The sequence below is a fragment of the Lampetra fluviatilis genome, chromosome 43, assembly GCF_964198595.1.
Source record: "Lampetra fluviatilis chromosome 43, kcLamFluv1.1, whole genome shotgun sequence".
NCBI classification, from domain to species: Eukaryota; Metazoa; Chordata; class Hyperoartia; order Petromyzontiformes; family Petromyzontidae; genus Lampetra; species Lampetra fluviatilis.
This window is the reverse complement of record NC_136317.1, coordinates 3857538-3883479: the sequence shown is the minus strand read 5'-3', so window position 1 is coordinate 3883479 and position 25942 is coordinate 3857538. Positions and strand designations below refer to the sequence as shown.

The window sequence follows — 25942 nt, the reverse complement described above, 5'->3', positions numbered from 1 at the left end:
TCAGCCGGCGCTACTTCGTGACCCCTGACCCCCCCACCGTCGCCGCCCCCCTCCTCTCTCTCTCCCAGGACCCCCGGCGCGAGATGAACATGGCGGCGCCTGTGCCCCTGCTCGTGGGTGAGAGGCGACGAGGACGATGACGAGGGGAGGGGGTGGGGGGTGGGGGGGACGAGGGGAGAGGGTGGGGGGGGTGACGAGGGGAGGGGGTGGGGGGGACGAGGGGAGAGGGTGGGGGGGGTGACGAGGGGAGGGGGTGGGGGGGGGGACGAGGGGAGGTGGAGACGAGGAGGGGGGGGGGGTGACGAGGGGAGGGGGTGGGGGGGGGTGACGAGGGGAGGGGGTGGGGGGGACGAGGGGAGAGGGTGGGGGGGGGGGACGAGGGGAGAGGGTGGGGGGGGGGGTGACGAGGGGAGGGGGTGGGGGGGACGAGGGGAGGTGGAGACGAGGAGGGGGGGGGGGTGACGAGGGGAGGGGGTGGGGGGGGTGACGAGGGGAGGGGGTGGGGGGGACGAGGGGAGGTGGAGACGAGGAGGGGGGGTGACGAGGAGGGGGGGTGACGAGGGGGGGGGGTGACGAGGGGGGGGGGGGGTGACGAGGGGGGGTGAGGAGTACGAGACACGAGGAGGAGGGGAATGGATGATGATGATGATGGCAAGAGACGAGGTGGTGACGATGACGAGGAGGAGGAGGCTGTGAAGAGAGCAAGAGGCTCTATGGCAGTGCCTGTTGCGAGCTACGCTGCTGCTGTGGTGGCACGTGCGGCGTGACGGGCCTAGTGGCAGCTGTTGTAGTGCAAGCGGCACGTGGCGGCCGCTGCTGCGAGAGCCGCGTGGCTCAAGAGTTGGGCCTCATCCAGCAGTGGATAAGGTCATGGGTGACGATGTTCGTGGTTACACCATGAGACATCTCCTTTACCAGTGGCAAAATATAGTAGTAGGTTTTTACCCTTTAAACTGGTACAAAACTGACACCTTTATACAAGGCATCATGTTTGCAATAACCACAACACAAGCAGTCAAAATGCAAACAAAAAGAACCAACACCAATGGAGACTAGGCTCTAAGGAAAGCTGTCTCGGGTGTGGACCAATCAACTTCAAGGACAGTGCATATTATTACCATTATCAGAGTTGGTTCTTTTTGTTTGCATTTTGACTGCTTGTGTTGCAGTTATTGCAAACATGATGCCTTGTATAAAGGTGTCAGTTTTGTACCAGTTTAAAGGGTAAAAACCTACTACTACGATGTTGGTGGGTGAAGTGATCAGCCTGGATGCCGTGATGAATGTGGGTGCTATGGGTGGCAGGGTGGTGAGCGCTGTGATGATGAAGGCAGATGTTGTAGGTGGGTGTTGTGATGATGGATCTGGGTGATGTAGTTTGTGTGTGTGTGGGGTGTTATAGCAGAGTGCTGTGGTGAATGCAGCTCTTGCAATTATTTCAAGTGGACCTGGTTCTCAAAGTCGGGGGACAGCCCTTTCACACCCGCTCTGCCGCTGACAGTCGCGTTAATCTGTGGCCTGCGATTTCGCAAAAGTAGCTGCGCAATCAACTTCAATATAGTAATAGGTTTTTACCCTTTAAACTGGTACAAAACTGACACCTTTATACAAGGCATCATGTTTGCAATAACTGCAACACAAGCAGTCAAAATGCAAACAAAAAGAAACAACTCTGATAATGGTAATGATATGCACTGTCCTTGAAGTTGATTGGTCCACACCCGAGACAGCTTTTCTTAGAGCCTAGTCTCCTTTGGTGTTGGACCAGATGACGCCAAAAGGCGTACAACTCAAAAACAGGGCACTATCAGAGTATTAAGAGCTCGGGGTAAGCATTTACACTATCAACTTTAATGTCACGGCTGTGTTTGTGAAGTCATCGATGGCCAGGCTGAGACCACCAGCTCTCCCCACTTGAGAACCTGGTTGAATCACGGTGGCTCAAACCCAGGATCTCAGCGATCTGACCTCTGCGTGTATAGTCGCATGCGCTTATAAGAGGATATCCGCGGGAGGCTGGCGCTGATTTTGCTGACGAGTTTTGTGTTTTATTGCGACGCAGTCAGAGGCTCGGGTGGTCTCCAGCTCATCGATGGGCCTCCCGAGTTTAAAGAAAACAGCGCCTTCCCCGGGTACAGCGTGCCTCGCCTCACCACACTCACACTCCACCTCGCCCACCACACTCCACCACACTCGCACTCCACCACCACGCTCCACCACCACACTCACACTCCACCACTACACTCACACTCCACCACCACACTCACACTCCACCACACTCACACTCCACCTCGCCCACCAAACTCCACCACACTCCACTCCACCTCGCCCACCACACTCACACTCCACCTCGCCCACCACACTCCACCACACACTCCACCACCACACTCACACTCCACCTCGCCCACCACACTCTACCACACTCACACTCCACCACACTCCTCCACAACACCCACACTCCTCCACACTCACACTCCACCACACTCACACTCCACCTCGCCCACCAAACTCCACCACACTCCACTCCACCTCGCCCACCACACTCCACCTCGCCCACCACACTCACACTCCTCCACCACACTCACACTCCACCTCGCCCACCACACTCCACCTCGCCCACCACACTCACACTCCACCTCGCCCACCACACTCACACTCCTCCACCACACTCACACTCCACCTCGCCCACCACACTCCACCTCGCCCACCACACTCACACTCCACCTCGCCCACCACACTCACACTCCTCCACCACACTCACGCTCCACCTCGCCCACCACACTCCACCTCGCCCACCACACTCACACTCCACCTCGCCCACCACACTCACACTCCACCTCGCCCACCACACTCACACTCCACCTCGCCCACCACACTCACACTCCACCTCGCCCACCACACTCACACTCCACCTCGCCCACCACACTCACACTCCACCACACTCTACCACACTTCACCACACTCCACTACACTCACATTCCACCTCGCCCACCACACTCACACTCCACCTCGCCCACCACACTCCACCACACTCACAATCCACCTCGCCCACCACACTCGCCACACTCCGGGAGGCATGACCTTGAAAATTAGGGAATTCTCAGTGGCGCCCTCTTCAGTTGTGCGTCACAGCTTCCTGCATCACTTATTTTCCTTTGGTCAGTGAACTTGTGGGTTACTTGCTCTTATTTATATTTAATCCAACTCTACAGTCTTTCGTGTTTACCTGTCAAATGGTTTAGAGTCGTTCCTTGCCATTGGTTCTTACGTTGCTTGAGATGCACCCTCACCCAGGCTGTTTATTTCGACGGCGGGGAAGATATTCTCCGGAAATTGCCTCGGTTAAATAAAGGCATAAACTTTAGTGTGGTAAGATTTGACCTTGTCAGATTTTGCAATGACATAGTCATCATAACAAACAATGAAAAGTAGAATAACGGAGTTAAAATAACTTTCAAAGGTTCAATGGGTACGGTCCCAACTTTACAATAGAGGACACTCGATATTTGATTATTTCTGCTGGATAAATGTAATTCTGGAAGGAAAAAACATCAATTGGGCTAAAGCCTATATTTTTTACGTGGCGTGACCAAAAGTGTAAGGAAATGAAATTATTTGTCGTAATTTACCAAAATAAAACTTAATTAATTTCTAATGCAATCTTGCTTTTTGGCACTGGTGAAGTGTGAGTGCTCTTGCCAACAGCGTCTGACAAACCAGCAGTTCTGCCAATCAAACCCTCATGGTCGGAACTGCAACAGTTTGTTTGAACAAATGAACCTTATGACGGGACCCCGGGGTCCCGAATAAACGGAAGTCAAAATCGTTATTAATTAATTTCCATTTGGCAACTCCGTCCCACCTTCAACCGCGACCCACCTGGCGCGGATCAATCTGTTGTCATGTCGTCCAAGCGCAGCGAGGACGGATGCACAGATGAAACAAAACTTTGATTAGCGCATCGTGTAGAGCTCGTCGAGAGGAAGATATCGCCGTATCGTTCGCCTTCATCAGACATAAAATGACGTCACAACAAAGTTTATTTGAGAGCCGGGGGCTTGTGGGACCCCGGGGTCTCGCCGTAAGATTCAAATGCTGCTGCATATTATGAGTCCATGGCTCTGGGCAGGTCGCTTGGAATGCGCCTGATCTCATCAGATCTCAGAAGCTAAGCAGAGTTTGAGCCCAGACAGCGCCTGATGGGCCGTCACCGTGCACAAAACCAGGTGCTGTCGGCTGCTGGTACGGCGCTGTGCAGTCAACAGGAGGCCGTGCAGCAAAATACGCTTTTGTACTCTACTACGCACCAACGTTTATACTTTCCCACCTTCACGCACCCACACTGACCAGCGTGGTGAAGTATGGTCAAACGAGTTGCCACGGCGAGGAGAGGCCATCATCCAGCAGTGGAGTGACAATTCTATGCACACGCTTTGTACGTGCAGAAGGAAGTGACTCAGGCTTTTAAAAAATGTATTAATGGGGGGAGACGAAGATGAACTGAAGTCCGTTTTATTTAATTCAGAACGTTGGCCTTTATATGTACTCTTAGTTCTTTCGGTAAAGTCACGTAGGTAAAAAATGAAATTAAAATTAATAAAAATAAAACAATAAAAATCATTATTGTTTTATTTTTATTAATTTGTATTGTTTTATTTTTTATAAATTTTTATTTCATTTTTTACCTACGTGACTTTACCGAAAGAACTAAGAGTATGAACCCTTGCAGTCACGAAAGCTTCAAATCTGGGCCTTTCTATGCTTGGTTGAGTCAGTCAGGGCCAGTCACAGCCCAGCTCTCCCAGTGTGGGGGACACCCCCCAGAGTGACCCCCACCCCCGACCCCTCATTAGTACGGTGAATCGCACGGGGCCATTCTGCTGCTGGACCGCACTCGCTGTGCTTTTCGGTCAGCCCCCGGCCGACCTAAAGTTCTTCTCAATAAAGGAGCCGTTGTTGTCTTGCGTCATTTTGCGAGGGTCTCTTTTACTTTTTATTTCCTCTGTGCGTTTCTGTCGCCCCGAGCCTGTCGCCCTTTCACTCGAACGTAAAATCAAAGTTGTTTTGCCAAAATCAAACGCTACCGGGACGCTTCCACGCGCGCTCTCCCTTTGTCCTGACGTGCTTGACTCTGCTCCAAACCTTTTCACGCCGCACATAGTAGTTTATTTAAATATTAACGTTTTTTCTATCGCCTTGTTTATCGCTCCGTTCATCTTTTATGCACTTCACCTCGCTTTAACTTTCACCGCACCCCCCAAGGCCCCTCCCCTCTCCGCAGCCACTAACGTACCGGTTGCCATAGCAGCGGATGAGGGTCACCCTGGCAACGCGAGAGCGATTGGGCGGAGCGGCGCATCTCACCTTCGCGTGATGGATGGCGACGACGTTGGCGTCGGAACAGTGGGGCCTGTGTCCGCGTGTTTTGTGTGTGTGTTTTTCGTACAGCTCCGTTAACAAAACAAACCACTCTCTCTCTCTTGTTTTTCCAACGGCGTCCCCGTCCCTCGGATTACCATCCTGCGCCCAGCGAGGACAAGAAGACCTGCAGGGTTCTGGCGTTCAACAGCAGTGGCACGCAGCTGGCCTGGTGCAATGGAGAGAAGTAAGCACGACCCTCTCGGATAGGAAATAATAAATGCCGACTCTCGCGAGGGCTCGGCTGCCGTGGGGAGGTTTTGTCCTGAACCCAAACCTCTGACAGCTCGAAAAAAAACGAACTGTCAAATAATGGGACGCTGAATTTCGATTTAAAGCTTTCGTGACTGCAGGGATTCATCTTCTTGGTTCTTTCGGTAAAGTCACATCACATTAGATACTTGATCTAACCCAGAAACCTCTAAATGTCGGTCGCGAAAGTCTATGTATTAAAGAGACTAAGTAAATTTTTGGGTATCATCACATTAGATACTTGATCTAACCCAGAAACCTCTAAATGTCGGTCGCGAAAGTCTATGTATTAAAGAGACTAAGTAAATGAATATGTAATTGCGTGAGTGAATGAGCAAGTGTGTTATTGAAGGAGTGGGCGAGTGAATGATTCAGCCAGGTATTGGATACGTGTCTGGGTGAATAATAAAGTTATTGAATAATTTCTGCAATGTATTCAATGAGTGAATGAATGGTGGTTGAGTGAATGAGCAATAAAGTGCTTGAAAGTGTTTGTAAGTGGATTAGTCGGCCGGTTAGTGAATGAGTAGGTAAGTGGATGAGTGAGTTAAAGGGTGCGTGGGTTTACTGAATGTGTGACTGAATAAACGTGTGTGTGCGTATGGCGAGCGGTGGCACAGTGGTTGGCGCACTGCGCTACAAACCCGGCGACCAGAGTTCGATTCCCGTTCACGGCCAACACCAGTGACGATTATTTGAACCGATTCTGGTCCTCCCTAAGGTCGACTCGGCCTCAAATGGGTACCTGGTACAGTGTGTAAACACCGCCACTAGGGAGACAGGCACTTGGGCGTAGTGCTGACCACCCACCCCTTCGTGTGCCGTGCCGGCCTTCCTCGGTGCTCGCCAAGAGCACTTGCCCCAACAGTCTGTTAAGTCGGGCGGGCGGGCGGGTGGGTGAGTGAATGAGTGAGCAAGTCGGGTAGCGAGCGAGCGCGTGAGCGAGTGTCCGTTGCTCCCCCGGTAGGGTGCAGGTAATGAGCCTGCCGGAATGCAAGCTGCTGCACAGCCTGGACGTGCCGAAGACGGCGTGCCTGGCGTTCTCGCCACTCGGCACGCTGCTCGCCGTGTGGCAGCCCTACATGAGTGAGTGGCCTCCCACACCCGGGAACTCGAAGACGGACACATTCGACGACGCAAATTTTCAGCTGCTCGCGATACGGATTGTAGCATCGTGATCGCCGCTCCCCCCCCCCCCCCACTACCGTGCTCCCCCCGACCTCGCCGTGTGTGTCGCCTCCCAGCAACCAAAGACAACCCTAAGGGGGAGCCCAACCTGACGCTGTGGGACCTCAAGGAGGGCAAGTGCTTGAAGGCCTTCTTCCAGAAGAAGCAGCAGGGATGGTGAGAGGCCGTTTTACCCTTGGCCCGTTGCGGCTGCATTCGTCGGGGTGGCGCTCGCACACATACTCGCACACACACTCGCGCACACACACACACACACTCGCGCACACACACACACACTCGCAAACACACACACACTCGCGCACACACTCGCGCACACACTTGCGCACACACTCGCGCACACACTCGCGCACACACTCGCACACTCACACACACACTCACGCACACACTCGCGCACACACTCGCGTCGGCTCCGTTCGATACGGGTGCCGCGTGCGGTCGCGCAGCGTCTCACAACGCTCTGCAACGGCCCTGGGGTACTTTATTTAACCCCGGAGAGGCAGTCGGTTATAGGTTGCTAGAGAACAGAGGTCACAAACGGGTTTTGATTCCTTACCCGTACCCGTACTGGGCCGCACCAGGGTCGCAAATGGGTACCCGTACCCTACCCGAACCCTACCCGAAATGAGTGACAAACGGTTACTCACCAGTGACTCATGGCCTACCCGTACCCGGCCGGGTAGCCGGGTATCGGGTAGGGTACGGGTATCGGGTACCCGGTTGCGACCTCTGCTAGAGAAGTGTCTCTGGGTCCCTGTGTGAGTCTATTTGTCCATGCATGAGTAAGGGTGGCTTGCGATGCGCGTCTGGGAGGCCACACAGCTGAATGTGGATATGTAAAGTGTTTCATTGCGACCGCGTCTCGAAATTGTGTTTGGAAGGTGGGCATATTTTATGGAGAAAGAGGCAGTCATAGGTTTCTGAGTCTAGAGGTCCCTGTGTGAGTCTTTGGTTCTCTGTGTGAGTTACAGGTCCCCGTGTGGGTCTACATGTCCCTATATGAGTTTATGGGTCTCTGCGTAGGTCTGTGGGTCTCTGTATGAGTTATAGGTTCCTGTGTGGGTCTGCATGTCCCCCGGGGTCTCTGTGTCTAAATGTCTCTTTGTAAGTCTCTTGGTCGCCATATGAGTTTATGGATCACTGTGTGAGTTTAAAAGTGAGTTTGTGTGGGTCAGTGCAATAAAATGTGGTTTCATGTAGCATCTAAATGAGGACAGCATCTTGGGATCTTACACGTAAATATTGGGCGTAATTATTTCATAGACCCAGTTGGGCATAGAGGAAAAATGAAACGGGAACAGGGAGTCAACAGCGTGGACGGCTGGGGGAGGGCCATTCCAGACAATGGGGGCAGCAGCAGAGTGCGAGTGATCTTAACGGGAAAAAACTGGCAAAATTCATCGCTTGCTTCATTATTTAAGTGTATTTTATGACATGGAATATTGAGGTTTGATTTTAATAAACACATTTACTAAAATTAAACATCCGAATGCAGGACCCTTCTCGAAAAACTCATAAGACTCAATGAGATCTTCCTGGGAAGACAGGCTCAGCTCTGACAGTGTTAATTCCGATTCTTTTATCCACCAAATCGCACCCCGCAGTGGTGAAGTGTCGATGACTGCCACACCCTAACGCCTGCTACGTGGCGAGCTCCAGCCCGTTTCTTCTCCTAACCCCTGTGACCTTTGACCCCTCCTCTCCCAGGAGCCCCAGCTGGTCAGACGACGAGAAGCTCTGCGCGAGGATGGTCAACAACGAGGTGCACTTCTTCGAAGACAACAACTTCGGTGAGCGACCAAGCGCCACCGTGAGCCTCCACGCAGGAGGCAAACGGCGACGGGTAAATCAAAATCGACTCTTGACGACCCCATGATGTGTGCGTCAACAGCGCGCGTTGAGGTTCAGTTCACGATTTTCACGGATTATGGTGGCGCAGTATTTGGCGCCCTTCGTTGTGAACCCGGCGCGACCGTTCGAGTTCCATTCCCGACCACGGCTAAGGTCGGCGGCGAGCGACATCCGAACCTGGCCCTGGCGCCGCGGCAATGCCCGTTGAACCGGGGCGTGAACTTGTACAGCGGGGGTTGGGGAACCTGCAGACCATGGGCCTGGACGCGACCCACGGGTTTCACGCCGTATGGCCTGCCGCACCGCCACGCGAGGCCTGCCGCTTAAACAAAAACTGCACCGCCAACGACGTCTATATGTAAACTCCAAGCAACTTGGCCAAACTAAGCGGAGTAACTTCAACCTGGCAACGTCGAGTTGCTTATTGTATCGGGCCCGGTCGCCTGTTCTTCTTTGAAGTCCTTGTCGAAGTATGCGGTCGATGCCTACAGTCCGAGCGCAATCGACGTTTATTGTCGATGACTGTTTGACTTTCCGCTAAAGGTATCCGAAAGAGTGAAATTTGTCCCACGGCTATAAAATGGTACCCCCCCCCCTCCCCCGTTCCACTGGGTTAACGAGCGGCACGTGTGCGTTTCGCCGCAGACACGATCGCGAACAAGCTGTTCCAGCAGAAGGTGGCGGACTTCCAGCTGTCCCCTGGGCCCAGCCCCAGCAAGGTGAGCGAGTGAGAGTGTCAGAGAGCGTGAGAGAGAGAGAGCGAGTCATCTTCTTCTTTCGTACGGCTAATGGAGATGCAGAGCAACAACTGCAATTTCACATTCAGGTGTTCAAGTCAGACAATCGCATCAGAAGCAGCGGAGTGTATCGCTGCGATGTCTCCTTTGTATTTGTGGATCGGGCGTTGCGTCGTGAGAGAGCGAGAGAGCGTGCGGGTTCTAGCGCTTTGCCGAGCCCCTCTCGTTCCGGTGGCACGCGCCGGCGCCGTGAAGTCGCTCGCCGGTGCTACCGGCAGCACCGGCGGCGGTACGGTGGAGTGACATTTAACTTTTTTTTTTTTATTCGCTTGAATCGGCCTGGTCTCGACAAATTCCTACGAGTTTCTGGACAATGACGTTGCCAGGTACTGCGTTGAAATTGGCTAAAATATGATTTTTTTGCTGCAAATATCCAGGTGTGGGGTTGTATATCGATACAGCATGGGAAGGTAAAAAGGTACGGATTGCCCCCCCCCACCCATGCCCCACTATTACACAAACCTGACAACCCCTTATCAGTGCCCTACTTTATTACAGACCAATTCAGAGCTTACTGGTCAATCCGTGCACCTTAAAAATCTCAACGTTCATCCTGCAAAGTCCCATCACAAGGGAGAAACACAAAGACATTTTTTGTTGCCCGTATTGAAACGGCTGTACGCTGTATGGACCAGAAAACTCAATTTCCCTGTACAAGAATATGGGGTAATCCGTATCAGTTGACAGGTATGATTACATAAGTGGTCACATTTCGATTCAGACATCAACTCTTGTTTTTTTGCCCTGGTCCTTGTGGCACATGATGTAGGATTATAGTAAAGTCAATCGTGATGGAATATGCGCTTTGAGAATCACCGCTTTGGTACGCGCGCAGTTTGACGTCGCTTTCCGACGTCAATCCACGTGTCGGGACTTGGCAACGAAAAGAAAAATCTCGAGATGCTTCCAGGCCAAACATTTTTACAGCAAAACAAACAAAAAAACCCCACTCGATATGAGAAATGTGGAATTACAAAACGGCATACGAACCGAACACAAAACGGTATTTACATTTAAAACATTTATTTTGAAAAAAAAACAGCGGTGTTGTTTACGCTTCGTACGCGTGCGCGCCCAAGTGTTTGTGCGCGCCGCGTGTCACCGGGAAACGCCACGCGGCCGTCGAACAAACTGTTCCAGTGGCCGCGGGAGCGAGGCGCTGTACCCACTGCCCGGCACGGCTCCCCCCGCCCCGCCCCGCCCCGGCGGTCGGACGCGCAGCCAAATCTTCCAGCTCTCGCCGGCGACGCCGCTTTTCAAACCGGCCGTCGAGGACATTAGTGCGATTACATTGCATGGGGCGGAGGCAGCGGCGGTCGGGGAAGTTTGGCGTCCTTTGTAGTTTCTCTTATAATTGCTCGTTATTTCTCGGCGGCGTGACTCGCGCGCTTAGAAGTCGTCCGGCGTTCCCGAGGCGGTGCCAGCTCGGGGCCTTCACTTATCCTGGATCCCTGGATCCCCCCCCCCCCCCCCTATATTTTTTGTTGGCGTGCGAATGGGGAGCGCGGGGTGTTTTTAAGGCGCCGTGGTTGGCCGGCCCACCCGTTTGTTTTGCTTGTTTTTTTGCGGTTGGCAGATGTGAAGGAAGCGATGTTCGGTGGTGCGCGAGTGAAACGGGGAAAACAAAGCTTCTGTGTGCTTAAAGCACGCCGGGAGGCTCGGCTGACGCGGGCTGCTGTATCGTAAAGATAATAAGTGCAGGGAGGAAGAGCGGTGGCGCCAACGTGGGCAGATTTTTATTTTATTTTTTCTCCCCTCCGAGGATATTTCGATTTGTCAGGAAACGGCACTTGTACCAGTTTATTACACACACACCGCTATAATGTGTGCGTGTGTGAAGTCCTCGTCAGCCGCTCCACCAATTTAAACGATTGGAGGAGTCGTCTGAAAGCTTAGGGTTTGTAAATCATGCAAACGAGATCGAACTTACGGTTACAAAAAAAAATTACCTTTAACCTAGAAAATTTGGATTTCATCGGCTCCGCCTCTTGTTAACCATTTACCACAGCCCTTTGTGTTACAGAGCCCCATGTCGATAATGATGCACAGTGGCGTTTGGTGATGGGAACCAAGGTGACCTCACATCCGAGAGCCCTTAACAGTAAAACCGTTTCGATTTAAAGCTTTCGTGACTGCAGGGATTCATCTTCTTGGTTCTTTCGGTAAAGTCACGTAGAAGGGAAATAATAAAATAATAAAAATGAAACATAAAATAATTCCCACGACGTTTCGGCCACAACGCAAGCAGCCGTCCTCAGGTGAAGAACAGGTCTGTCGGGAAGACAGCATCTGAATGAAACACCCCAGGCTTGGAGCGTATATTTAAGCTGGGTTGGAGGGGGAAGAGAGCCTTGAGGCTTATTTTTATTATTTTATTATTTCCCTTCTACGTGACTTTACCAAAAGAACCAAGAAGAGTAAAACCGTTACCATTTTTTATTTTACCCGATAAGGCCCACTGAACTATGTAGCTCATTTTTTGTAAAAACCAACCTAGCCACAAATGACAGCTCGACGAAGTGGCTTGTCACGTGTAAACGTACATCAGCCAAACACTCTTAAGCATGATGTTGATTCTAAATGTGGAGGGAAAAACCAGTGGACCCCCGAAGAAAAATCCACACGACCACGGGGAGCGAGAACATGCAAACTCCAAACATACACAGGCGTCGGGGTGAGGATTGAACCCACCAACTCCTGTACACCCGGCGAGGTGGTTAACATCTTGCCACCGTGGCTCCCTTCAAACCCGTATCATTCATGAAGCTCCTGATTGGAGAGGCTGGTGTATAAATTGAGGCTTGTGAAACCATAAGTGAACGGAAGAGCTGCTATACGATGTGAGCAAGGCCGCAGGCTCCATCTAGGAACTCGTCTTTGAGCTGCATGTCCCCAGCCATTTGTGGGGATGGGAACGGATGCCGGGAGCCACTCTGATCATCCAATTCATGCCCTGCCCAGTACCGTTTACTTATTAATAAGACTGGTCAACACACTTTTTCTGGCATAAGGTATTCCAACGGTTTTAAGGTAATTTTGGGGTGCTGATTCCAAATCTGGCATCAGTTTTTGTCTATCACATCACATCATTTTTGAGATATCAAATATTGCATTTTCAATTAAAACTGCAGAAGAAAAATATTAAATAAATGTGGATATCTACATTAAATGATATTATAAACAGACTGTCCTACAAATACAGCACCATATGTTAACACTAAAGCAGTCACTGACTCGCAACAACTTGCAATCATAAGTGACAGAGTTAATTTCGGGTAAAATCAATGAAAATGGGGTATGCCGATAGCATAAAAATAATGTGATAGAGCAAATCTGAGATCAGATTTGGAATCAGCACCCTGAAATTAGTCTAAAACAGCTGCAAAAGTCCAGGCCAGAATTTTGTTTTTTGTTGACCAGTGTTATTGTACGCAAATCAGCAACACCGCTCTCCATTCGTCTTAGTATGGTGGTCGTTGCATCACCACTGTTTTAGTCCCAAGCGAGGTGCACTTTATTGTTATTATGTTTGCTTAATAAGTAAAGCCTCACTGAGTCTCATGACTCTTTTTACAGGAGGGTCCTGCCAAGTTGTTGAGGTAGACTTTGAGGACAAGAGGACGGCACGTTAGTGTATTTTTTTGGGGTTTTTTACACCCGCAGTATTAATCGGGGTGGCCAGCTGGATTCGAACCGTGAATATCTGTGACAAGCGACGAGCACGCGCCACCACCCTAAGGCCACGCGCGGCAACATGATGTGACAAAGGTTCTCCGGCGGCAGGTCACAGAGAGCCAAACCCAGGTATTATAGGTTAACAAACTGCGGTGGCTGGAATCACGAGGGCTGGCGTTTTGAGAAACGCCGATTGAAAGCGTGCGATCACACGCGCGCACGTGTAACCGCACGCGCGCGCGTTTCTGATCGCTCGCGTGCGCGAGACGGTGGCTGCTTGCAGACGTGCAATCGCGCGCCGTGTGCCGTCCCTGCCGGCGCCCGCAGGTGGCCGTGTACGTGCCGGGAGTGAAGGGGGGCCCGTCGTTCGTGCGTCTCTACCGCTACCCCGACTTCGGGGGCCCCACGCAGGCGCTGGCCAACAGGAGTTTCTTCAAGGCCGACCGCGCCTCCCTGGTGTGGAACAAGAAAGGTGCGGCTGCCCTCTCTTGTCTCTACTCCTCCTCCGAGCCGCACGCACGGATGTCTCGCAGTTGTGGCAACAACTGTGCGTGTGTGTGTGTGCACGTCTCCGTGTGTGGGTTTGCCCATGTGTGTACATGTGTGTACCCATTGTGTGTGTGTACATATATGCATGTGGGGAGCGGTCGTGTAGCGGTTAGCGCGCTGCGCTACGAACCCGGAGACCTGAGTTCGACTCCGGCTCACGGCCAACACCGGTGACGATTATCTGAACCGGTCCTGGGCCTCCCCTAGGTTGACTCAGCCTCAAATTACTATCTGGTGCGGTGTTTAAACATCGCCACGAGGGCGGCCGGGCGTGCTGCTGGCCACCCTTGTGTGCCGTGCCGGCCTTCACAGGTGCTTGCTAACAACACTTGTCCTCAAAGTCTATTAAGGCTATAGGGGGATCTTTTATCTTTGTGTACATGTGGGTACGTTTGTGTGTGTACACGTATAGCACAATCAGGATTAACTTAACGTGAATTTTCTGTTTGTATATTTTAAAGAATCCGTCCACGTCTTGATGAGATTCCCGTGATGGTCACGTGACACTCATCAAGCGCCTTAACTACACCCCCTGCCCCCCACTCACCCCCCCCTCCCCCAACCCCGCCCCCCACCCCGTGCCTCCTCCGCCGTGTTGCTGTTCTTGCGCGAGCACAGCAACGGCCGTGCTGGTGGTGGCGAGCACGGACGTGGACAAGACGGGCGCGTCGTACTACGGCGAGCAGACGCTGCACTACATGAGCACGGGCGGGGAGAGCATCATCGTGCAGCTGCGTGAGTCACAGCGCCGCCGCCGCCGCTACTGTGGCAGCATCGGTCAACAACCCCTTATCAGTGCCCTACCTTATTACAGACCAATTCAGACTTTATTGGTCACCCCGTGCCTCTTAGAGATCTCAACGTTCATCCTACAAAGGTCCCATCACAAGGAGAGAAACTCAAATAGACAATTACAATTTTTTGTTTGCGTGTAATGAAACTGCTGTACGACCTATGGACCTGAAAACTCAATTTCTCTGCGCAAGAACGCGTCTGGGTTGCCCATCACTGCTCTGCACTATACACTACACTAAGCACTACACACTGAACAATTCACACTATATTATATACTACACACTACACACAGTACTCCACACTACACTTGACACTACATACTAGACTTTCTAAATGCTACACTATACACTACATTATACACTACACAGTACATACTACAGTTGCTAAACTATACACTACATTATACTCTACATTATACGCAACACTGCACGCTACAGTACACTATACACTACACTATACATTGCACACTGCACTACATTATACATGACACAGGCTTTACACTATATACACTACATTATACACTACATTATACACTACATTATACATTAAACAGGCTTTACACTCTATACACTACATTATACACTAACGCGTCTAGTTTGCACACCGCTGGTGGCCAGGTTGGGGGTGATTCTTTTGGAGAATTGGTGACATTTTTATGTCACGGTGCAATGTAGAGCGTCTGTTGCTTCAGGTTCAAGTTTATTTTGTTTAACCAGGTGAGAACTTGAGAGGTGCGGATGGGTCTCATTTGCAAGAGCGGCCTGTGCCATTGAACAAATTACGCAAAAAAACATACCAGTTTAAAGCTTTCGTGACTGCAGGGATTCATCTTCTTGGTTTTTTCGGTAAAGTCACATAGAAGGGAAATAATAAAATAATATAAATAAAACATAATAAAATAATTCTCACGACGTTTCGGCCACATCGCAAGCAGCCGTCCTCAGGTGAAGAACAGGTCTGTCGGAAAGACGCTGTCTATGCGTGCGTTGTGGCCGAAACGTCGTGAGAATTATTGTATTTTTATAATGTTTTATTTTTATTATTTTATTATTTCCCTTCTACGTGACTTTACCGAAAGAACCAAGAAGAAAAAAACATACCAGTTGAAAATATTAGCAGATCCGTGCCCAGCGTTCGCGACCCTCATAAATGTCTTCTCGTTGACAAATCGACCAATCGTCGCGTGCCCAACCTACGCACTAATCTCGTCTCTTCTCGGCACACTCCTTCCCCCGTCCCCCTCTCCGGCGGCGGCGGTTCAGCCAAGAACGGTCCAATCTACGAGGCGACGTGGAGCCCGACGTCCACCGAGTACTGCGTGGTCTACGGCTTCATGCCGGCCAAGGCCACGATCTACAACCTCAGCTGCGAGCCCGTGTTCGACTTCGGGACGGGGCCACGCAACGCCGCCTCCTACTCGCCGCACGGCGGGCTGCTGGCGCTTACCGGCTTCGGGAACCTGCGCGGGAACATGGAGTTCTGGGACGTGCGCAAGAAAACGCTCGTGTCGCAGATCACGGCGTCGGACTCGACGCACTTCTGCTGGTGCCCGGACGGCGCGCACGTGCTGACCTCCACCTGCGCACCGCGCCTGCGCGTCGGCAACGGTGAGCGCACGAGCGAGCGCGAGCATGGGCACGAGCGAGCGCGTGGGAGCACGAGCGGTGCCGGTGTCGTTACTCACGACTGTTGTTCGTCTCTTCGCTCAGTGTCGTTTACACTTCACTATTGCCGTCGCGGCCAGAACGCGCCCGGTGTGGTCAGGACTGAGCCTGGATAGCGCACGGACGGGTGATCGCCGCGGGGAGGAGGCTTGTGTTCCCCCGGCGAGCCGTTTTGAACGACGGCGTTTGCGCGCGCTTGCCCTGCAGGCTACCGCGTGTGGCACGTGTTGGGGGCGACGGTGTTCACCTGGGAGGCCGCCGAGAACTCGGAGGTGTGGGAGACCACGTGGCGCCCCGTGCCGGAGGGGACCTACCCGGAGCCGGGCCTCACCGGCCGGGCCGCCGGCAACGTCGCCGCTGGCAACGGCGCACCGGCCGCACCGGGGAAGAAGATCCCCCAGACGTACCGGCCACCGGCCCTCCGCAACAAACCGGTCACCAACACCAAGCTGGTACGGCACCGCTGCCCAAGCGGCGCGTAGGAAGGGTTGACCGAAGGTGCTGGTTTGCGCAGAATAATATAAATGTTTATTTTATCCGTTCGAACGTGGGCTCACAGCTCGGATTGTAACGCAGAAAGAAATGTGGAACGTGGAATTTCCACCACTGGCTCAGGGCGGTAAACAGGTGAGCGCCGCCTCAATGTTCGGTTTGAGCTGGGGATCACTTTGGCTTTTGAAGGATATTCTATTGTATTCATATTTGTGTTAGAGTTTAACTTAATATGCAGGTATCTCTCTATTTGCGACCGTTCAGTTTGCGAAATCTAGTTTTTGCGTTAACGAAATTTCAAACAGCACGCACCGCTAGATCATCAAACGAGCAGCCACCCGGTAGGCTGCATCTACCCGCGGCAGCGTCACGTTGTCCCTGCAGTGCCACAGTAATGCCTCCACATCACCACCTTTCCAGTCGTTCCAAATGTGCAGATCTGTTGGCGAGTTCACTGAAAATGTTAATTGTTTTTGTAGAAAATTCGTTGTTATTCAATCCGATATCCCAGCGTCACACCTCCAATCGGCAGGTAGCTCTGCGCAAATCGGATCACCGATTCGGCCGACAGATTCCCATTCAAGAAATATTTCCTTTTTCCCCACCGTGTCATACCACCGGCGCGTATCAGAGGTTACAAATGGGTTTTGATTCCTTACCCGTACCCATACCCGGCCGCACCAGGGTCGCAAACGGGTACCCGTACCCGGCCGTACCCGTACCCTACCCGTACCCAGACGGGTACAGGTAGGGTACGGGTATCGGGTACCTGATTGCGACCTCTGGGATGAAGCCATGTTGCAGGCACGGGTGGGTTGTTTCTAGGAACTTGAATTGTGAGAAGAGACAAGACGTTGGGAAATGAGTGACAAACAGTTACTCACCAGTGACTCACGGCCTACCCGTACCCGTACCCGGCCGCACCAGGGTCGCAAACGGCTACCCGTACCCGGCCGGGTACGGGTAGCCGGGTATCGGGTAGGGTACGGGTATCGGGTACCCGGTTGCGACCTCTGCCGCGTATACTGGCCCCACTTCAACCGCTGCCGCCTGCCCCGTTAGCGAGTTGGTTCGTCGCTCTGCTGTGCGAGCGAGCGGGCGGGCGTGTGCTGGCCAAGTTGGTTGGGAGCGGGGGGGCGGTGGACTGACGCGTAGGCGGCTGCGGTTGTGCGGCGCGCAGCACGACGAGGATGAGCTCCCGCAGAACATGCGGCCGGCTTCGGGGAGCGCGGCGGCGGAGAAGCAGCTGTCGAAGGCGGCGCTCAAAAACCTCAAGAAGCGGGAGGCGAAGAAGGCGGCCAAGCAGGTGCGCGCGTGCGCTGCTGTCGCGTCTCCCGCTTGCCATCGTGTTACCCGCTTCCATCACGTGTCCCGTTCCCGTTGCGTGTCCCGCTTGCATCGCCTCTCCCGTTCCCGTTGCGTGTCCTGTTCCCGTCGCGTCTGCCGCTTCTTTCGTGTCTCCCGTTCCAAATCACGTCTCCCGTTGCCGTGGCGTCTCCCACTCCCATCGCGTTTTATGTTCCTACTGGGTTGGGGTTATCTCATAGTCATCGTCATCGTCGTCATCCATGATCGATCCACTGCTGGATGAAGACATCCCCACTCCGTCACCGTCACCATCTCCCGCGGTCTTGGAACGCAACGATCCGTCTAGCTCCTGAACGCGAGCCGATTTCACCGCTCCCTCTCCACGATGTCATCGCGGGTTGGTGTGCATTAAATGTTGAATTTGTTGGGTTCAGACTAAATAACGTTTTAATATTTTTCAAATGCTTAACGTGCGATGTTGTTTGAAGGAGGGCGGAACAGAGGCGCACGATGATGACACGGCCGCCCACATTGCCAGCGACGCAAAGCCTGCGGGGATATCGACGACGGAGAGCGTGCATGACCCTGACAAGGAGAAGAAAATAAAAGCCTTGAAAAAGGTGAGAGAATCCTGTTCCTTTGTCATCATTCATTACCGAAATGCTGGCTTAGGAAAATGTTCCACCTTTAAAACGCATCTGTAATGTGCAGCTGTGATTTTTTTTTTTTTTACCAATTTCATTACCGCTTGCTCAACATTAGCTCGCCCAGATCAATAGATCGACACGTGGATTGAAAATAGATTTTCGACCCGAACGATCCACTCATCAACTCGCTCTTGCAACACAATTGATGGAGTTCCATTGGGCACAATGGTGTTGGGGATGTTACGCTAATTAAATTATCATTTTACGTCAACACACGAACCTACGAGAGACGGTGCAAGGAGAGGGGAGAAAGACTTTGGTGGAGACGAAGCGATGACAGAATGGGTCGAACGACTGACGACAAAACACAGTGCAGAGGATGTGGTGGAAAAAGACGAGACGCAACAAGCCTGCGAGTACAGTACAAAATAGACAAATACGGTGCAGATGAAAGGCAAAATGTATGTACGTTGAACTTCTTTCGCACCGTACGTAGGCAACCGTGCCAATCGGGAGGTGCGGGGGGGGAAAGGCGGCGCGGATAGACGTTACAGAGTACGCAATTGCACGAATGACATTTTCGAGAAAAAAAAGGAAAACACAGCAGAGACGAGACGGCAAATGCCGAAGGCGCAAATGGAGAGACGTTGCAGGAACAGTTGGCGGAGCTCGCCTCTCGGTGCGGACGGGAGGCGGAGGGCGGCGGGCGGAGCAGGAGAGGTAGCGCTGTCGGCTGGTGTGCGGCGAGCACACCGGACGTACACCTTGGATGGTATCATTCTCGCGACTAAATTCGGAGGGAATGGCTTTAACCGTCGCCGTTAAAATGTTTTCCGTCGGTTTGAAGTCATCGCGCGGAAAATGTCACTTCCCCGACGGCAAATGCGACGAGAGACGATTTGATTGAGCGATCGAAACGGCCCACCCCGTGTCGGTGATGCGCGATGCATCGAATCGCAACGGGTGAAATCGCGTTGGCCCCAGTCGTCCGTCGTGATAACGGGCGACGGATTTACAACATTGTGTCGGGCAGTTTTCCATCGTCATCGGCAGCAGTGATCAATCAGTCCACCGCTGGATGAAGGCCTTTCCAACCCGTCGCCCTCCCCCGACGGTCGTTCAGAGTGACACGGTGTTAATTAGAGGTGTAAAGATTCGCCCTCTGCTAATTTGAATAATGTTCACGCTCGACTGTCGCGATTTAATTCGAGGCTGGTTTGCTGTTGCACCGTGGTGGATGCAGCCGCCTCTGGCATCTGCAGGGGTGACGCGAAACTCATTTCTTGCGACCTATGGAATTGAAAAACATCGATCCGTACTCGTCCGTTTTGATGCGTGAACCGTGAGCTTATGGAATCGATGGGACGCATCAACGAGTCGATACGTCGTTACATCCCTTATAAGCGGAATTTGTGCACGCCGGATTTTTTAATCAAGTGAAAAGCAACATTGTTGTGCCATCACTCTCAGTTATTAGCCTGTAATAAACACCCCCTCCCCCCACCGGTGCACCCTCTGTTCGCGCTATTTTAATCTGGGGAGAGAAAAGCGATCAATAATCGTGGAGAGAGATCAATACGCCCTGCAGCCATCGTTCGCCTGTGGCGGCGGTGTCGTGGCAGCTATTGATCGACTCGCGGTAGCGAGATGTTAACTACCTCGCCTTGTATGCAGGAGGTCGTGGGTTCAATCCCAACCCTGACGCCTGCTGTATATTTGGAGTTTTCATATCTCTCTGTGGTCGCGTGAATTTTTCTCCGGCTCCTCCAGTTTTTCCCTCCACATTTAGAATCGACGTCACGCGTTTAAAGAGTGTTTGGCTGCAATACATTTACACATTAACCACTTTGTTGAGCTATCATTTGTGATAGCCAGGTCGCGTCTGAAAAAGAGCAATATAGCTCAGTGGGGCCTTACCTGGTAAAATAAAAAAATAGTTAAGAGATCGAGACGTTCCCGGGCCCTCCCCGTGTTCGAGACCGGGACGCTACTGACCCCTGGTGGTTCCCCGTGGTCAAAGACGGCAGCCCTGCCAAGCCACAGTGGAACACGTAACGAGATACACGGCGGTTCGATTCGTACGGCTCGCGGAACGTGAATCGGACGGTCAGTCATTTGGAATCGGAATCTTTATTAATCCGATGAGCTATGAAGCTTTTTTCCACGCGAGATGTCCAGTCGGGCGAAGTGGTGGTGAGCAAGTTCCATCAAGAGGCTAGACAAAAGGACATTAGAGCAGGGGAGGGAAAAGGTAATTGAGTCACTAAAATAATTACAGTAGAGAACCCCCTCTTAACGACGGTAAGAGGTTCCACGAAACCGGTCGTCAAGTGATTTGGTCGTCAAGCGAGTATAGAAGACGTAGAACTTTGAATGGTTACCACAGACCACCAAGCGGTGAAATTGTTGCCGGTAAACGCTGACCTCTCGAGCGCCGTCGTTGGTGGTGCTCCTCCTCCGTGTGCTGTCTCCTACAGAAGCTGAAAGCCATCGATCAGTTGAGGGAGCAGCAGACAGGCGGGAAGGAGCTTCAGAAAAACCAGGTGAGCGATCCACTTGGAGCCGGCCGTGTGTGGGGACCAAAGTGTGTGTGTGTGTACGTTGAACATCGTTCGCACCGTACGTAGCAAACCGCGCCAATCGGAGGTGCGGGGGAAGGACAAAACACTAAACACAAAAAGCAGTTCAAAAGAAATTACTTTGTCAATCTAGATGATGATTTAAAAGTGCGTAGCTCCTGTGGCTTCCTAATATCGGAAGAGCGTTCCAGACGGCCGCAGAAGGGCATCTGAAAAGCGCGCGATGCAGTGACCGTCTTTGTTCGATGATGGCCTGCCAAAAGCTGAGCGTCGTGCAGTCACCGCTAAAATTAACACGGAGTCGGCTTTCGCGACCAAAATGATCCATGATACAGGTTTTTTGGGTTAGATCGTGTAAATATATAAATGTGTCGTTAAACCCGCCACCACCTGACACAGCCAATTAGTAAGGGTTGTAAACAGAACGTGACTCACCAGTGACTCACGGCCTACCCGTACCCGGCCACACCAGGGTCGCAAACGGCTACCCGGCTACCCGTACCCGGTGAGCTATGAAGCTTATTTTCCACGCGAGATGTCCACTCGGGGGAAGAGGTAGGGTACGGGTATCAGGTACCCGATTGCGATCTCTGGCCCGGAGCTATTGCGCCAGGGGATATGCAGAACTTGTATACGCACCGTGCAGACGCGTTTCCGGATCCAGCTCGGAACCCCGATCCGCGTCGTGCGGAGCTCTTCCATAACCGCTTCCTGTTTCGCCAGCCTCACTTGTTAACACGAGCCGTGGCCAATCGGAAAGCGGTTAGGTCAACAGGAAGTGATGCGGAAATCACCGTCAACCGCGTTGTGGCCGGAGGAGGGGCGGCGGCACGACGAGATGCGGGAGCCGCCGCGTGCCCGGTGCCGCGTTCACGCCGATTCTCGCTCCTTCCCAGTTGGAGAAGATGCAGATGGAGGCGTCGCTGCTGGAGGAGTTGGAGCAGCTGGAGCTGCAGGACTGACGGCGGTTGTCGGCGGCGGCGGGATGAGCAGGCCCCAGTCGAGAGTAACGGGAGCCGGTGGGCCTCGAGTGCCGCCGGTGGCGGGGGGGGGGGCGCAAGCTTCGGTCGGCTTGACCGGCGTGTGAGGACGAGACACGGCAGTCCCCCTCCCTCCGCCCCCTCCCCGACGGTGGGACGGAACGTGCCATTTTTTTGCCGCCGCGGCAAATGCGCCCTAACCCCCCCCTCTCCCCCCGCCTGAATAAAGTCGAGTCAAAAGCCTCCCGAGTCATCACAACGCCTGCGATCGAGTGACGGCGATCGTCTCGTCGGGCCTGGCACGTTGCCGGGACCCCCCGTGCGAGCGACGGTGTGCGGATTACCGGTGCGGTTTGTACACTGCCGTTTTAAGCTTTTACAAACGCCACACTCGCCCCCTGCAGATACATTAAAATAGAGCCCTTTGTCAATCCGCTGCTGGATGAAGGCTTCCCCCACACTGCCTGGGGGGGGGGGGGGGGGTTTGCTTGACCATACTTTACCACGCTGGTCAGTGCGAGTTGGTGAAGGCGGCACCCGGGGAGACTGATTCAGACATCGCTCACCACCGATGTTGCATGCGATTAGCCACGCACTACCCCGTGGCTTTGGCCTTCAGGGAGATCGCTGGAGGTGGAGGCCAGCTCGCTGCTGCTGCTGCTGTTGATTGTTTAAGGACTTGTAATGCGGCGTTGATCACAACCGAGACACAAACCGGCCACCACTCTCATTACCTCTGCTCTCCGGCTCTCTGGCGGAGTTGTGATCGCTGTGCCGGGCTTTTGCATTTTGTTTCAAACAAATCCCCCCCCCACTCCCGACTTTTTGGGCGACTTCAGCTTCCGTGAGCTGTGTCTGTGAGACGTCCGTGGGATTTAGCGAATTGGTTGGCGGCACGCGAAATTCGACGCACTTTGTCGAGTCGATCGTCGTTTTGGAATTGTCGTCCCGCCGAATGGAGTGCCCGCCATCGCATCCCGAGTCGCGTGAGCGTAAGTGTTGTGAACGCGCGCGAGTCTCGGGCACGTTGCGAGAGGGCGAGTCTTGTGGGGGTCTCACTGTTTGCGAGTCCTGTGTCTTGAGTAGGATGCGAGTAATTTTTTCGTTTTGAGTTTATTTTCGCATAACCAAGGCGAGAACTCGGGAGACCAGGATAAAAGTCTTGTATGCTAGAGTGACTGGCCTGGGTCGGCAACGTAAAAGAAAAAAAATGTTTTGCAGTTAAGCAAACAAATCGGAGAAAAAAAAAATCTGCGTCGAAACATGAGGTCGAAAATATTGCGCGAACAAATCAGTGTTAAGTCATAAATTTCCTGCAGCGCATGTTGGCTCGGGGCAGTTTACCTTTAGACCGATAATCGCACAATAACATCAAACGGATGTCAGGTGGCTTATAGACAAGGATCTATATGAAATACATGTTTATCCTTGTCCACCTCTAAGTTCCACATGTGTGAAAGTTGCACGTTTCCTGTGTATATGCGAGTCCTCTGTTCTGTGTGTGAGTCCTGTGTGTGAGTCCTGTGTGTGTGTACTGTGTGTGCGAGTCCTGTGTGTGTGTGTACTGTGTGAGTGAGTCCTGTGTGTGTACTGTGTGTGTACTGTGTGTACTGTGAGAGTACTGTGTGTGAGTATTGTGTGTACTGTGTGTGTACTGTGTGAGTGAGTCCTGTGTGTGTACTGTGTGTGTACTGTGTGTACTGTGAGAGTACTGTGTGTGAGTATTGTGTGTACTGTGTGTGTACTGTGTGAGTGAGTCCTGTGTGTGTACTGTGTGTGTACTGTGTGTACTGTGAGAGTACTGTGTGTGAGTATTGTGTGTACTGTGTGTACTGTGTGAGTGAGTCCTGTGTGTGTACTGTGTGTGTACTGTGTGTACTGTGTGAGTATTGTGTGTACTGTGTGAGTCCTGTGTGTGTACTGTGTGTGTACTGTGTGTACTGTGTGTGTACTGTGTGAGTATTGTGTGTACTGTGTGTGTACTGTGTGAGTCCTGTATGTGTACTGTGTGTGTACTGTATGTGTACTGTGTGTGTACTGTGTGAGTGAGTCCTGTGTGTGTACTGTGTGTGTACTGTGTGTACTGTGTGAGTATTGTGTGTACTGTGTGAGTATTGTGTGTACTGTGTGTGTACTGTGTGAGTCCTGTATGTGTACTGTGTGTGTACTGTGTGTACTGTGTGTGTACTGTGTGTGTACTGTGTGTGTATGCGAATCCTCTGTGCGTGTTCTGGAAGTCGCCCATCCTGCGCGTGCCGTGTTTACGTTCAACGAGACGAGACGCGTTTTGCATCATTTACTTACACCACGAGAGCAATACTTTAATAAAGTTTATTTCAAAGTAGAGTAGCATGGGTGAAACGTGTCTTGTTATACGGTACATAAACTGTATGCAGTATATGCAACATGAACATTGGCCTATTTCCTCAAGTACATTTGCTCAGACCAAAGCGTCCTGAATGCACCCAGCGTCATATCGGCAAGCCACTGGGGAGCCATGCACTTTTAAATCATCGAGATCGAACTGCTTTTTGTGTGTGTATCTGTTGTCCTTCACCCGCACCTCCGATTCGCACGGTTGGTTAGGTTACGTACGGTGCGAAAGAAGTTCAACGTACAAGCGAAGCTTGAGAGGCCCAGGATAGTGCTTAGCTTGGCTTGGATGTTTGATCAGAGCGGGTGCCAACTCTGCACAATTGAAGCGGATTAGTCGTCGTGTCCACCAGAACAACTCGGATCATCAGTGACAGGCCCACGCCACGTTCAGCAACGCGAGGCCTCTGGGCCCATCTGACGCTGTCAGCAGATGAGTGGAGGCTTCGGGTGATTGACACTTGGATTGGGAGGCTGCCTGGGAACATTGGGCGTTGTCAGTGTCAGCTGCTTGTTGGGCAGGAGGATGGCAGTGCAGCAAGAGGTTTTAATACTGGTAGGAACCCACTGGTTCCACCAGCCCACAGGGGATTATTGTTTCCCTCCGTCCGTCGTGCAGGGAGGGGCAGGGTGGGGAGGGCTGGGCGGGGCTGGTCACCCCGTGGTGCCCTTATTAAACTCAACGTTTAACCTACTCACGCTGGCTTGTGCCCGCTCTCACAGTCGGGCATATTTGCGGAATACACCACGCCGCCGTTGACCCTGGCCATTGACCGAGCAACCCAACGTTCCTACCAGCTCCCTTCGCAGGAATGTGTTAAAATGTGGAATGTTCAGTGTTATCCTTGTACCTACGCATGTGTTGATTCCCCTCCCCCCCCACGTTCTCCGAAAACCCCAACCAGAGGTTTGGGGGAAGCTGCTTAACTCCAAAACATCTGAAAGAGTAATTACTGTCATCTGTAGGCAACACCTATTTAGGAACTTGCATATAGAGTAGATCGTGTTCTCACCACCATTTATCCCAAAAAAACACATGGCCAACCACGCTGCACAGCGTGGCTCAACCAGTAGGGTCCCGGACTTGGTAAACTTGTACTGCAGGTAGAGCCCTGGGTTCAAACCCAGGCCACGGATTCCATTATTTTTTTATCCCAAAACATAAATAAGTTGATTGGTGTGAAACTCCGTTGCAACCAAATATAGCTTGAGTGTAAACCTCCCCTCCACCATCTGGTGTACGAAGCTACTTTATTATTTAAAAAACTCTCCTTCCAAGATGATTTGGCCCCACAAGCGACAGAGTTGGCAGGGCACGCTGTGGTGGCTGAGTGGAGGAGCTCTGGTTTTGGGCTCTTACTACCGCCGTGCCAGAGG

At 52.4% G+C, this 25942-nt stretch overlaps 1 protein-coding gene and 1 long non-coding RNA gene across 2 annotated transcripts; one reads left to right on the top strand and one right to left on the bottom strand.

Annotated features, from left to right (window-relative positions):
- Positions 1-19: 19 nt before the first annotated feature.
- EIF2A (eukaryotic translation initiation factor 2A) lies at positions 20-24541 on the top strand. The gene is made up of 15 exons (XM_078876175.1): positions 20-117; positions 2063-2132; positions 5531-5605; positions 6638-6756; positions 6915-7014; positions 8563-8645; positions 9352-9425; positions 13506-13650; positions 14346-14462; positions 15785-16129; positions 16394-16638; positions 17859-17984; positions 18475-18606; positions 21111-21176; positions 22109-24541. Exons 1-15 carry the CDS (start codon positions 84-86, stop codon positions 22172-22174), a joined length of 1797 nt encoding a protein of 598 aa, XP_078732301.1. The 5' UTR covers positions 20-83; the 3' UTR covers positions 22175-24541.
- On the bottom strand, positions 20825-21890 carry LOC144947037 (uncharacterized). The gene is made up of 3 exons (XR_013639963.1): positions 21852-21890; positions 21058-21113; positions 20825-20848 (listed from the first exon to the last, which is right to left on the bottom strand). It is a non-coding gene; the product is annotated as an uncharacterized LOC144947037 (long non-coding RNA).
- Positions 24542-25942: the final 1401 nt, after the last annotated feature.

What these genes read in the sequence shown, in the direction of transcription:
- EIF2A (XM_078876175.1), top strand. Translation starts at nt 84, where the DNA reads ATGAACATGGCGGCGCCTGTGCCCCTGCTCGTGG. An exon ending in GCCTGGTGCAATGGAGAGAA is followed by an intron (nt 5,606 to 6,637) that starts GTAAGCACGACC and finishes CTCCCCCGGTAG; the next exon opens with GGTGCAGGTAATGAGCCTGC. An exon ending in CGTGTGGCAGCCCTACATGA is followed by an intron (nt 6,757 to 6,914) that starts GTGAGTGGCCTC and finishes GTCGCCTCCCAG; the next exon opens with CAACCAAAGACAACCCTAAG.